Source organism: Bemisia tabaci, chromosome 9 (assembly GCF_918797505.1).
Source record: "Bemisia tabaci chromosome 9, PGI_BMITA_v3".
Taxonomy (NCBI): Eukaryota; Metazoa; Arthropoda; class Insecta; order Hemiptera; family Aleyrodidae; genus Bemisia; species Bemisia tabaci.
The window spans coordinates 25137917-25152944 of record NC_092801.1 but is presented as its reverse complement, the minus strand read 5'-3'; the positions used below and the strand labels follow the sequence as shown (position 1 = coordinate 25152944).

The 15028-nt window shown below is 38.3% G+C and overlaps 1 protein-coding gene across 1 annotated transcript; it reads left to right on the top strand.

Moving 5' to 3' along the window:
- The first annotated feature begins 1680 nt into the window (after window positions 1-1680).
- LOC109037644 (uncharacterized) lies at window positions 1681-14802 on the top strand. The gene is made up of 6 exons (XM_019052411.2): window positions 1681-1839; window positions 5926-6049; window positions 9144-9240; window positions 10775-10863; window positions 11458-11569; window positions 14233-14802. Exons 2-6 carry the CDS (start codon window positions 5939-5941, stop codon window positions 14352-14354), a joined length of 531 nt encoding a protein of 176 aa, XP_018907956.2. The 5' UTR covers window positions 1681-1839; window positions 5926-5938; the 3' UTR covers window positions 14355-14802.
- Window positions 14803-15028: the final 226 nt, after the last annotated feature.

Genomic DNA, 15028 nt, shown 5'->3' with positions numbered 1-15028 from the left:
AATAATGAAATTTACAATGGTGATTTTCGTCTTTAAGTTTTAGTTTATTTGGTATAAAGATAAAATTAGTTTAGACTTGTTGTGCATATTTGCAATGCAAACGAAGTTGCACAATCTTAGCGACATCGAAATGCTCTTGGTTCCTTTTTGCAAAATGCAATCCAAATCATTGACAGTTTCAGAGACAATATTCACAAGGCTCCTGGAAAATTCGGATTTTATCAAAGGTTTGGCGACGTCTAAAAGGTCATTCGGCGTTCTTTCTTAACAAGGCAGAAAATTATAAAAATAAAGCCACTTTCGTTCAAATTAGCTGCAGGAGGAGGGGGTTGTGTCAAAAAAATGTTCATACCTCGACGCGAATCCTAGAATTATAGTCACTAAAATACTATTTCGACGAATGATAGCCTCTGAGTTTTAAAGATTGAGATTCTAAGACGTTATTCATATAAAGTCATTCGCCTTTCCCAGATCCTTTCCAGTTGAATCCTATTATAGAGGCGGATCTAGCAATTTGGCAACACCGGATGTCTTCCACTTGGACCTATGCAAAATAATCGATTCTTATCGGAACACCTGACCCCTCCAAGAAATCGATACATTTCCATAGGTTTCAATGGAGGAATTTCGGTGTTGCCAAATTGCTGAATCCGCCAATGGTGGAACCGCGAACCTCGGTTCAAGCGCTACAAATCGATGATGAAACTTCAAAACCACTTTTCTCGCTGTCACAGGAGAAAAATGTCTATGACTTTGAGAACCTTCACAAAAAGGACAAACTTATCTTAAAATTTTAAAACCTGCAAAAATGTATTTTTCATTTTTCTAGAAGTGAATTATTGCAAGTACTGCAAGGGTCTATTTGCAAAGTTATACGATTGGATCTTATACTCAAGATTCGTTTAAATTCTCCTTCTTATTATACCAAGTCAAGGATCTTCTGCTTTAAGTTCCTTCAATCCCAATGTATATGTCGCAGGCAAATAGTGAAATCAGGCATTTTGTCAAATGCCTAGGCTGATAGTCAAATTTTGACGGTCCACAAAATTTTATGAATTTATGGCGAAGAGCTCACGATTTTTCACTATTTTTGGAAAAATAACTCATCAAACCTACGAACTCTTTTGGTCTCTTCCTCTTCAATTGCCTCTCATATTTTCAAATGTTGAAATTCCAAAAATTCTGTATTTTACGACCTGCTGAAAATGTCAAGATCAGTGTCTCTTCAGGAGCTAAAAATTGTTTAAAATACTATTATGTGTGCAAATTTTTACTGAGAATTTTTTCTTGCAGGAGCAATGAATTATTTTGTCTGAAATTAGGAAAAGAATCAGAATTTTAATCTAAGTTAGAATATTTGACTATTTGCCTGGGCATTTGACAAAATGCCTGATTTTGCTATTTGCCTGCGACATATGTCATACATTAAGAACCTCTCAGGGAAGGAACTATTGAAGGAACTGCCGTGAGTTCGGCTCTCAGGGTAAAAAGCTGATCAGAAAAGCATCATACATGTCGAGGGATAGGGTCCAAAACTGACGATTTCTTTCACGATATCGCATCATCTGGTATTTTTGCCTATCTTGAGATGAATTATTACCGATGACTCAGATCCAAGTTTCGGTTTTATGTTTCTGTCCCCTCTCAGCAATTCGTGGGGCCCGGTCTGCGATCTGGCCGCTGGAGCACGTTCTAGCCGCTGATTCAGTCACCAAGTGATCGTCCTTCGTTGTGTGGTCTGAAAATCGCAGCTCGACCGCAGTGTTGTGTTTGAAATCAAGGGCAGTGAAGCTAGTTCAGAAGTTCGATCCCGATCTTGTCGAACCTTTCAACAAGTTGGTGAGTTTGATGTTTAACTGTTCGTAGAACCAATTTTCAAACTTAAAATTAATACAGAGTGTGCACCCTTTTCCTCTTTGCCACCAAACTCGTGCGAGTGCTTTGCGCCTTAATTAAGAACAAAAAAAATTCACGAATCAACCAGTTTTGACCAAACTTTCAGCACAAATCGTATTATTAAGGGTAAGCCAGTTTAGAAGTTAGATCTTGATCCCACCGACCCCTTCAACAATTTGGTGAGTTTGATGTTTAACTGTTCGTAGAACCAATTTTCAAACTTAAAATTAATACAGGGTGTGCACCCTTTTCCTCTTTGCCACCAAACTCGTGCGAGTGCTTTGCACCTTAATTGGACGCGCGTTAAACAGGAAGGAACCAAGCCACATCAGCCATTGCCAAATTTAATTGGCTGATTTAATTTTTTTACATGAAAATAGTTGTGCGGATTTTCGTGCAAATTTCAGTGAATTTTCTCCACAGTAATAAAAAAAATTCCTTAAAATTTTCAAAAGGATCCGCCCGAACGTTTTCTCGTAAAAAATTAAATTGCCCAATTAAAATTGGCAATAGCTGATGTGGCTTGGTTCCTCTCTGTTAAACGCGGTCCAATTAAGAACAAAAAAATCCACAATTGAACCAGTTTTGACCAAACTTTCAGCACAAATAGTATTATTCGCATCATCCCTCCGCCTCTCGTTTTTTTAATTTTAATACCATGTTTTTATTTACATCTAAATCAGTGGCGTGGCGTGAATAATCGATTATCGATATCTCGCCATTTGAAGCTATGGTAAAGAATCGATTATTAAGGTTTTCGCTGCGAACACCCTGATAATCGATCTTTTTTCATAGGTTTAAATGGCATAACAATCGATATATCGCAATTCACGCCACGCCACTGATCTTAATGATGCAACGTAAAGTTACCCGTGCCGGAGGAGGGGTCGATATATCGTCACCTTCCGGCCGAGGTATCACAAGCGCCATGCTATGTTTAAAAATTTCCACCGCCATTTAATTTTCTTACAGAGAAATTGTTCAACGAAGCTGTGCGAAAATTTCCCTGAATTTTCTCTGTGCTACCGATAAAATTCAGTGAAATTTTCAAACAGATTCAATCAACAATTTCTCCGTAAAGAAATGAAGAGGTGGCGGAAATTTTGAAACGTCGCATGGCGCTTGTGATACTCATAGAGTCGTAATGTAAGTGGGAGAGCTGGCGCCACTTTTAAGCATTTTCAATGTTCTGAATTCCGAGACTCCTGTGTGACGCCGGGTCACTTTTTCGATACATAATCGATTGTTTGCGATACACGGGTACCCGGCCATCCGATGACAACAACAATAACAACAACAACAAAGGAGATAGGAATTACCACGTATTTCACACCGCCATTTCGGATCGAAAATGTATCGAAAAAGCGACCCGAACTCGGCGCACACCGGGCTCGGAATTCGTCGAGCAGAACATGGTGCCAGCTCTCCCATTTACATTACGACTCTATTTACTCCATGGTGATACTTTGGCCGGAAGGTGACGGTATATCAGAGCCGGATTAGCGTTCAGGGTCCCGGGACGCTGACGGATCCGAGAGCTCCCCACATTTTTGGATTGCATAGTCTCTAAATTTGAAGGTAGTTCACGTTTGCAAAAAACGAAAAGCTTACTTAAGACTACGACCTCTCCCCCCCCCCCGTTCCCCCGGTCTTAGCCCCCGCTATCTTATAGTCAAAGGCAGTTAAAATATTAAAATATACAGTAAAAGCTCGTTAAGACGAAAAATGAAGGGACTGAAAAAAATGTCGTCATAAGCGGCTTTTCGTCTTAACCGCTCTCCACTTAAGACGAAATTTTTCGGCATAGGCGGAAACAGAAGTATTTTGGAAGCAGTTTTAATATTCGGACAGCTTTCAAAATCCACACAATCTAAAATTAAAGATTATTTTAAGCGAATAACTTTTTGAAAGATTATTATCTAAGTTTTAAATTTTATACAATACGAAATCCAAATTTTGAATTTTGTTAAAATACGCAAATCAGTTTATCGTCAACTGTCGATTGCATCTCAGTCATCCAGCAAAACAGAGGATACCCACAATCTACTCTCAATCTCCTCTTTTTATGTCAAGGTACGTAAAACTAAGTCTATTTTCCCTAGGAATTGGCTCTTTTTTGTCGATTTTATACCCAATTTCAAGGGAAAAAATCGGAAATTTTTCTTTGTCTTAACCGGTTTTGGTTACGGGTCAAAATTTCGAAATTTCGTCTTATCCATATTTTTTTAACATTGACTCTTATGGAAGTGTCAAGGGACCGAAAAAAATTCCGTCTTAAGCGGATTTTCGTCTTAACCGTATTTCGTCTTAACGAGCTTTTACTGTAACACTCAAATTAGGAGAGAATTTTCAAGGGGTGTCAGGAGGGTACCTCATCAAGGGGGATCTGGCGGCACCAAAAACAGTCAAGTAAGGAGTTTGTCGACGTCTGCGAGATCCTTCTAACTCAAAGGAGAGTTTGGGGAATTCACCCAGCCTAACGGGGGGATTCAGGGGACTTCCCCCGAAAAATGTTGACAAATTGAGCCGTGTCGGGAGTAATTTTAGCCTACACATTATCCCGAAAAATTGATACAGATCTGAATATGAAAGACATATCATTCGCTTATTCAGCTGAATCCCTCACATTTCTTTGGAGAGGTCGAGTAGATTTCTAGAGAGAGCAAGGCCCCCACCCTCCCCCTATCTCCGCCCATGTCAGCATAGTCCCTCTCGAGTAACAGAAGAAGTTGAACTTCGATAAGATCTTTTAACATTGGAGGCTTGGGGTCGATTTTGAATTATTTTCCATTTAGAGAATACTCTCGTAGTTGATGAATCAGTTGAAATCTTGGTTGTGGGACTTCGGCAGGCACATGACCACAGGCGGATCCAGCAATTTGGCAACACCGATTTTCTTCAATTTAAACCTATGCTGAATAATCGATTCTTGCCGGAGCACCTAGCAATCGATACATTTCCATAAATTAAAATTGAGAAAAGACAATGTTGCCAATTTGCTGTATCCGCCAATGCCCATGACCCCCGAAATCCTGTCTCACAGGGCTTCTTCAATTCAATAACTTAAACCTTGGAGGCCCTTAAGAAACATTCTCTCGGGGTCCCACCGAAACATTGGTATTCAGGGATTCACTATACTAATAATATAGCCAAAGGGTCCATGGGAATCGTCTTATATAAGGCCCGCAAAACGAAGATTTCATATTACCGAAATTTCAGTTGAGGTTCTTAGATTCCAACATTCATTGGGGGCCAATATCAGAAAATTTAAGGGCCCCATGACATCCATAATGGACCACTAGACAAGGTATGAATTTCAGCATTCTGATACATGTTTCTTAACCAAAACTTCTCGTAAAACACGATGCGCACACAACAAAAATTACCAATATATCAACTCCTTACGAAATTATTTAATGATTCTTGATGCGTGAATTCAAACCACCCGCTCATGAAAATTCAATGCTCTACGTGATTCACATCGTGCGCTAAACGTTATCATGCCAGTCTCTGCGATATGAAAATCTGGCAACCTCAATCTTGACGATTTGGCTCAGCTATAGCAAATTGCTTATCGTTTGAACAACACAAGGTGGTAAATGAACATTACGCGATTGAGGAGCTTGCTGCAACCGTTGTAGTGCGCGATTTGACTCACGTAGAGCTTTAAGTTTCTTGTTAGCGGGCAGTTCAAATTCCTCGTAACCAATGTGAAATAAAAACATTAATATCTTCGTTAGCAGTTGGTTTCAGTAATATTCATTGCGCGATCGTGTTCTGCGTGAAATCCTGGTTGAGAAACATGTATCAGATTGCTTAAATTCGTACCTTGTCTAGTGGTCCATCCCAGTCTTAGGGTCTTTCTGAATCCGTCTTTTAAACTGCGCGGGCCCCTGGAGGATCTGGTTGGCTTTCTAGCTGAGATCAAGAATTGAAAATAGTGAAAAAAAAGCGCAACAAGAGTTTAGACTCTCATTGTGATAAATCATAAAACTCTATGAAGTCTCACGTTTATATGTTTTAATTCAGGAACTGCTTCATTATGTGTGGGCCGAATATTCTCTTCGATCTCCTTCATTCCCGACTCCCTCGGTTGAATTACGTCGGGATCTCCTTGCGAACGGGCACAATAATAATCGGAATGATGTATACAGTAAGTTGCAACTAAATATACAAAACATATCATTTATTCACATGCTCTGTAAAGTGAGTCTGCTGTCCCCAAGAAATCCACAATTTTTCAACATTTCAGGATTTATTGTATCGAATCAAAAATGTCGCGTTTTTGTCCGATTAAGGTGATTCGATGGACGTCATATTTTGTGTTAGAACGACGTGCGATATATCGCATAGATTGGCTCTATTTTTTCAGCTACTAATCATTTTTCTCCTATTTTGAGATCGCAATTCTGTTGTCAGGAGACTAAAGCACTCACTTACCAATTTTAAAAAAGAAATTCAACGTAAGACAGGCGTGGTTATTTCAGAGAGAAAACATCGCATTCGATACTGATATCGAAACTGCACTCGAATGCGATATTTTCTCTCTAAAAAAACCACGCCTTTATTACGTTTAATTTATTTGTTAAAATTGGTAAGTGAGAGGTTTAGTCTCCTGACAACAGAATTGCGATCTCAAAAGTGGAGAAAAATGACGAGTGGCTGAAAAAATGGAACCAATTGATGCGATATATCGCATGCCGTTCTGAGACAAAATATGGCGTCCATCGAATCTCATTAAATACGACACTTAGGTATAAAGTACACTTAATTTAGCGAGTTGGAACCCGTTAATGTCATAATCACACTTATTGACGAGGGACATCAAATGAGTAGTGTTTGAAGCTACTAATCACTGCAACATGAATCATCTCCCTTGGAAGAATGTGAATGAACAATTGAGGTATTTTTCGGTAAAAAGGCGTATGATACTTCCAATGCTGCCAAGATTGTGCAATGTAGCTCTCCGGTCGTATGTCACTTATTTGACAGTTTTGATATGAATTTTCCCCTGAATCTGCCCCGAGTTCCTCTTCACTACCCTTTAAGAAGTAATTCGACTGTGAATGAACTTCATCTGCCGCAAAAGCTACAAAAAATTGCGGAATCTTAGCAGCATTGCGATTGCCTCATACGCCCTTTTACCTGGTTTTTATACATGTTAAAGGGTGTTCAGGTCGTTTATCTTCAAAAAAAATTGTCGTCAGTCTTTTACACCTCTCGCTCTATTCACCATCTTCAGTTAAACCTTCTGTTCGCCTCTACCAGAAAGACCTCAGTCTACGCATTGCGGTATCGCGCAAACTCTTCACTTCTGGAGTTACTTTCAAGTTACTAACTTTCAAGTTATTAAAAGAACTATTGTCAATTTGCTTTTAAGCATCTCATACACTGAAAAAAAATTCTCGGCGTTTTTACCACGGTCCGTTGGTACCTTTACCATCTCACTTTTTTTTACCAATTATTGGTAATTTTACCAAGACAGACTGATAAGCTTACCTAAAAACCGGTATTTTTACTGTTTTTTTCAGGTGCGAATACCACTTTTATTGGTTATCACTTCCCGGTAACTTTGCCATTTTATCTCGGTTATTCTACCACAGTCGATAAAAAATATTGGCGTTTTTACCAAGGTCCAGTAAAATTACCGGGAAAGTTCAATAATTTTACCGAGATTCCTCGATAAAATTACCAATTCCATAAATAGTAATTTTACCAAGAAAAAACTGGGATCAAATAGAACCCTGAATTCTTGGTAATTTTACCCTTTTCTTAGTAAATGCACCGATATTTTTTTTCAGTGTATGACTGAGTGCATTTCCTCAGCGTAGACCTTAGAGAGCTATCCCCGAAGTTGCGTGCTCCCCACATGCCAGTGCTTCTATCTCCCGGAAACAGTCCTGAATTCCGGAACTTTTGAGATGTTCCTGAATTTTTCCCGGAACTTTTAAAATCCCCGAAACTATCCGGATCTTCTGCATTTTCTGGAACTTTCTCGTAACTTTTGAGGAAATCTGAAAGGAATCTCGGAAGTTATGACGGTCATGGTGTGGGAGAAATCGGAACAAAAAAGTTCCGAAATCCGGAACTTTTGACGGACGTGGAACGGGAGCACTGCCACATGCTAGATGAAGTCCAATTTATGACCACGATGAGTGCAAACTCTTCACTTCTGGAGTTACTTTCAAGTTACTAACTTTCAAGTTATTAAAAGAACTATTGTCAATTTGCTTTTAAGCATCTCATACACTGAAAAAAAATTCTCGGCGTTTTTACCACGGTCCGTTGGTACCTTTACCATCTCACTTTTTTTTACCAATTATTGGTAATTTTACCAAGACAGACTGATAAGCTTACCTAAAAACCGGTATTTTTAATGTTTTTCTCAGGTAAGAATACCACTTTCATTGGTAATCAATTCTCGGTAATTTTGCCATTTTATCTCGGTACTTCTACGACAGTCTATAAAAAATATTAGCGTTTTTACCAAGGTCCAGTAAAATTACCGAGAAAATTCAATAATTTTACCGAGATTTCTTGGTAAAATTACCAATTCTATAAATGGTAATTTTACCAAGAAAAAACTGGGATCAAATAGAACCCTGAATTCTTGGTAATTTTACCCTTTTCTTGGTAAATACATCGATATTTTTTTTCAGTGTAGGTGGACAGTAGGCAAATACTGATTCAGTCATGATGACTCGTTACCGCCTCGATTTATTCTCTACAGAGATACAAATGTTTAAGAGCAGCCCGAGACAATGATAACAGCGGAAAAACAAGGGAGGAAAACGGGAAACAAAGCTAGAATACACAATTAACAAAAACCGAGTCGTTTCGACTCAAGACTAAGTAATTTTCAGTCGAAAATACAATAACTATTTTAGAAAACTATGAAAACCTGAGTTCTACATGGAGGTGGCCGGGATATGAGGAAAAGAGAAAAATGATAACAATTTCTCTACACTGGAAAAAAAAGTCGCTTCGATCTAGAGTCCACAACCCTAATGATATTGACAAGGAAGAATACTCTTGATTCAATCCGATTTTTCCGTGAATCGAAAAGCCGAGCCTCTTGATTTAGGCGAATTTTTCTTTCTTCAAGCTAAAAGTCCGATTGAATCAAATAGAGTAGGTACTTTTTCTTGTCAATGTTTTTAAGATTTTGGACTCTGGATCCAAGTTACTGTTTTTCCAGCATCTTCTCAACCTTTTTTTTCTCATCTGTTTAATGTTCGTCCTTCAAGTTCTTCAGTCTCGCAGCCGTGCTTGCCTTCGGTATAGGCATTGAACAGAAGCTATGCAATGAAAGAAGAGGAATATCAGGAGTAAGAACAATACATGGTAAGTTAAACACCAGCCGTCTTTCTCTCTTTTCAATATCTCTCTTTCAAATTACTTCCACAGTAATATTCCCATCAAATCGCCGCAAGCTGCAAGCTGTGGATCCATTGTATTAAATCCATTGGTATATATTCTTAACACCCACACAGTGAAAAATGCCCTTGTGTGGAGTTACTTTGTGTCAATTTTTTTCTGTCAGATCAACTCAAAGGACTTGGTCGCGCTCAACACCATTTCTTATTTAAATTGACTCAATCGTAGGTTACTCTTGTGAGACATAGGATCATGAAAAGAGTGTCTTGCCGAACTCGTGTACTATTCTGCCATGTGAAGCAAAAACGCCGTATGAACCTCCAGGCGTTGCCAAATTTCCTTTGATAAAACACGAATCTCCTGGTAACCTCATGAATGTTTTCCTCCTAATTTTTTTAGATAATTTTGTTCACAACTTCACCAAAAGCTCCTGAAAATTTCAACGAAAAATGTTCATAACTTTCCTAAAAAATTAACGATTTATCAATGGAAATTTGGCAACTCTCGAGTGTTCGTAAGGCGTTTTCCCTTGGCACGGCAGAATGCGTGAAGTATCCATGTGGTCATGCAGCCACTAATAGCGCGCACCGTGGAGGCCGTGGAGTACGCGCAATGCGTGAAGTATTCATGCAGTCTTGCAGGCGCTAACATGCGTTTGGCGCCGACCGCAGTGTGTAGCGCGATCATTCAAAGTCGCGCAGCGTTTTTCACTTTATGGTTTTAAAGTTTTTTGCACAGGTACACTTTGAATGGACCATTTGTCATTTAATCTGATGAAAAATTAAAAAACAACACAAAATGCTTCGGCACGTCGGTTGACTCCATAGAAGTTTCAACAGAAATACCGAAGCTACGAGCTTGCACGTGTAACCGATAAGAAAATTTCAAACAGCGATCTGCTCCAAGCAAATTGTTAGCTACGTAAATATTAGAGAGCTTTAGCAGGATGAAGGGTCACAATAGATTCCTTCGTTCTCGGCATTAATTAAAGAATTTTTACCAGCACTCTAAACGGTCTCCACGTTTAATTATCACGATGAGAAAATACAACTACGTTCCCGCCATGGAGAGGCTTTAAAAATAACCCAGGATGCAATGCAGGATGCATCATTTATCAGCCGCGGAGTTAGGCAACCGGACCATGAAGCACGGTGTAAGGTGTAATGCATACCGCGCTTAAAACAGTTTTGAGCATGGGAAAACTAATGGCACCTATGTTGTTTTTAAACCGGGCCGGAATTTATAGTTCAAAATTGCAAAATGCAGTCCAGTTGGACTTCATTTTGCAATTTAGAACTACAATTACTGGCTCAGTTTAAAAACAACGTAGTACTATTAGTTCCCCTATGCACTTACGTGCTTCTACGGATGAGCCAAAAACTGTAGCTCCTAATTGCAAAATATAGTCCAGTTTATCTTTTATTGTTTTTGAGTGCAACTCAATTAATGCTCTCTAAATCTTTAACACACGAGTAATTTCTTAGGTTTGTTTTATTTCCAGATGAATCATCTATTGTATTGGCTCTCTTGTTCTTGGCGTCAGTGTTGAGTGTGATTATTCATATCAGGATGCTAGCGGGAGTATTTATGGTAACTAATTATGTTTTTACAATAACTTTGACTACCTCTTGCCAGTTTTATAGCTTTAAATATATTCTTCCAACACCCTCTGTGAAAAGCGAATAAAGCACAGCTGATTGAGCTGAACCCCCATTATTGTAATTTTCTAAGCAAATTTTTTGTTGGATGTGGTAAATTCCGTTTGAATAAACAAATAAATTGCCAAGCTTTGTAGCGTAATAGTAAGAGGAACAAGATGAGCTACTCCCTGGAACCGCCTAGAAAAATGTGTCGTTTCATGCCTGAAACCGTCATCATTTCACTGGTTTACACTTTCGGGCTGTTCTTTTGGAAAACAAACTTTTGTTTGCGGTGGCTTACATGCGTATCTACATGAATATCGATGGTGACATCGAAATTAAAACTCCTTAAATTTTCACTCGTTGAAAGACTTACATCCATCGCAGGCCGATTCCTATGATCAAAAGTCAGATTTGACCCAGAAATCAGATTTGATTCAGAGATCGAATGTGCCGAACGGAAACACTTGAGTGATTTCATTTAGTTTCCAGCATTCATCGAATCAATTCTATTTCTATATAACTTCTGATGCTTGTTTTCTAGAGTCGACCAAAATACATGCAACCATGCCTCGACGCTCTGATCTTAGGCCTGATTGCGAGTCCGGCGATCATACTTTTCCCGTACCATGTACTCGATAAAATTCTTTTCATATGTAAGTACCTTACCTACCCTTTCGCACTTTTTTTACTTCAGTTAGATCGTTCTTATATTCTCGTTCCCGATCACCAATAAAATTAATGGCGCTGAAAACTGACCAAGGGGTGGATTGGTACGGAATTTTAAATTAAGATTTTATTTTTTTTCTGGGTTTATGGAAATAATATCCTGTAAAAAATTTATTGAGGCATTTTAGGGACATTTTTAATACACCCTGTAAGGTTTTCATTATTTGGACGTATTTCTGCTGAACGGAACCAGGGACAGGCGGAAAAGAAGGGGTGTGCTCGTTGGTTCTCGGAACGTAACGATGAAAGAGAATTACAAAGCGCCAGTGACGTCAGTGGCAACAACAGGGACGCACACGGACTATAGTCTGCCGCACGGTGGAACGAGTCAATTACAGAGGTCGAACATGACGTTCTTGAATAAAACTGCAAATTTTGATGTTTATTTAGTCACATTTTGAACTGTAAGAGGTGCTCTAAAAAGACAATTTTACCAAGAAACCACTGAACCCACTTTCAGAACCTAAAAGTATTGTATAAACGGAGTTGCATGCGTTTAAAGTTTCCAAATTTAGTCCGACCTCTCCTGTTGACTCGATCCACTGTGTGCCGTGCCAAGAAAATCCGCCGTAAGAACTTTCAGACGTCGCCAAATTTCCTTTGATAAAACATACACATTTTCTGGTAAACGGATGAATATTTTCCCTCCAATTGTTTAGATAATTTTCTTCGCTATTTCACCTAAAGTCCCTGAAAATTCTACGGAAAAATATTCACAACTTTCAACAAAAAAAAATTTCTTTTAATCGAAGGAAATTTGGCTACTCTCGAATGTTCATACGGCGTTCTTCTTCAGCACGGCAGAAGTCTCTCTCGGTAACTCATGAGCCCTGTCCACAACGATCTTTGCCATGCCCACGGTTCATGAGCGAGCATACAGTTGGTGCTTCGTTCTCTTTGATTTAATGTAAAATTCCGCTTTTCCATTCCCCCAAAAGGAAGTACGCCCACTTCTAAACTGGGGAAAAAAAACGACATTGAATCTAGCAATCCGGACTACTTAAGAACATTGACATGAAAAATACTGCTGCGATCTATCGGATTTTAGCTCAAACTCATGACACCAGCCTCTTAATTTGAGCGGCTTACCTTTGCATTTAAGCAAAACATCTGATTAAATCAAGAGCAGTTTTGCTGTCAATGTTTCAAGTCTGGAATTAGATACAATGTATTGTCTTGTGCTCAGTGGACAAGTTATTAAGTACAGGCTGCAGATGCACGAAGCAGCACACCCGATCTTTGGCGCGTCATAGGCAATTGCACATCAGAGCGTTTATGTAAAATTCGTCCAATTACCTGAAGAATGATGAATTATGATCGGAAAGCGCTACATATCGTGGTGCGTGCACTGACATTAAAGACACATAGGATCTATGAAGTCCAGACGTCTCTGAAAACCTCGCAAGCGAAATTGATATTGATTCAATAAGAATTTATGCTTGCAATCTAAGGATATCTGCTCAAATTAATGAGGCTCGGTTCTTGATTTAAGCTAAAATCCGATTGAATCAAGAGTATTTTTTCTAGTCAATGTTTTCAAGAGTCTGGACTCCAGATCCAATGTGGTTTTTTTTTTTTTTTTTTTTTTTTTTTTTTTTTTTTTTTTTTTTTTTTTTTTTTTCTAGTGTGGTATACTTTGCGATGTATCGATTGATTTGCCATTTTAACCTATGGAAAAGGATCGATAAACAGGGTGTTCGCAACGAGGTTGGCTGGGCATACTTCTCAGAAGTTCGCACCACGTGTCAAAAACAGCATGTAAGGTCTCTCAACACCTCTGTACTTTTCTCAGTAAAACCCCTTTGTATATTTTACCAAAAGTTGGTTCATGCTTAGCGCCTGTAAAATTCTCAAATTGGCGTAATTGACAACATTTTTCATGAAAAATCAACTGGTCTGACCATCTAATTTCGAGCAGCAGAAGCAAAAATGTCTCCAAATCCACACTGATTTGCGGCCGGGTAACGTCTGTAAATGCATCAATAAATATTGTGTCACTTTTTCAAAATTTTCTGGTAGACACCCATCAGGAGGAGTTCTGGGTCTTTTTACTGCGAGATAGGTATTCAAAACATCCAGACATAATAGGCATGGCGCGCTTTGCGATGTATCGATTGATCTGCCATTTAAACCTATATGGAAAAGGATCCATCGACAGATTGTTCGCAACTAACACCTTGATGATCGATTCTTTACCATAGCTTCAAATGGGAAAATATCGATGATCTATCATTCTCGCCTCGCCACTAGTAAATGTGACGCCATATTATAAAACCAGAGGCGGATCCAGCAATCTGGCAACACCGTATTACTTCCAATTAAACCTATGCAAAATAATCGATTCTTGTCTTGTCGGAGTATTTGGCCCCTTCAAGAATAGATACATTTCCATTGGTTAAAATGGAGGAAATGAATGGTTGCCAAATTGCTGTATCCACCAATGACCAAAACGACCATGATCATCGGCTCACAGATTTTAATTTAGGTCTACTTTAAATTTTAGTAAGAATAAACCAATAATGTTGTTCGATTAATCAAACTGAAGTGATTCGTGTATTTGTCGATTTTCTATTATCATATTTTGTTTCAGCGTTTGTTGTCTACACTGCGTTGGTGGTGAACAGCTACCATAACAAGCTAGTGGAATACACGGAAGCCCTGCGTACGGAGACAGATCAGGCCGAGGAATTGAGGAAGGAAAATATTGTTTAGGTTTCTTCTTTCAAAATGATATTCTCAATACTTTTTCATTTTCATTTTAGTTAGAAACAATGGAGAAATCAAAACAGCCTACCAAATAATTGACTATTTTTTTTTTATTTTTTCATTTTTAAGGTAGTCGTAGTTTTTTACCCAAGAGAAATTTTAATGAGTTTATTTTAAAATTGACCCATTGACGAATACATATATGATTATAGTTTAAGCTAAAGATATAATTTTTACTCACATCTCCATAAGGATGTCAAACATTAAATGTAATGAAGTTACGTAATAAATTTCAATTTTTCTAAAGAAACGTTACGAAAATCTCTTTATGACATACATTCCTCGATTTTATATTTTATACTTACAAATTCCTCAATCATGTCCTAAATTGTATTCTGATCTTCTTTATTTTGTTTCATATTTGACATAATGATTTACGAGGAAAGTTACTTGTTGCTAATGCTGTTTTTCCTGCATTTAAATTCATTAAAAATATCTATTTAAGGTGTGAAGAATCGATTGTTTATCATACATTCGAATGGAGGGGAAAACAGTGTTGCCAACTTTCAAAAATCGCCTCTGTTTTCTGGTAGATGAGTTGAAAACGCCTAGGATAATATTCTACTGGATTAGCGACTTGCATCATGCTGGGCAAAAAATTCAATTTTTGCTTTTTATTG

Bases quoted from the DNA above. Each gene is read 5' to 3' on its own strand.
- LOC109037644 (XM_019052411.2), top strand. From the start codon at position 5,939: ATGTGTGGGCCGAATATTCTCTTCGATCTCCTTCATTCCCGACTCCCT. The intron at 6,050-9,143 runs GTAAGTTGCAAC...TCGTCCTTCAAG, and splicing joins TAATCGGAATGATGTATACA to TTCTTCAGTCTCGCAGCCGT. The intron at 11,570-14,232 runs GTAAGTACCTTA...ATTTTGTTTCAG, and splicing joins CGATAAAATTCTTTTCATAT to CGTTTGTTGTCTACACTGCG.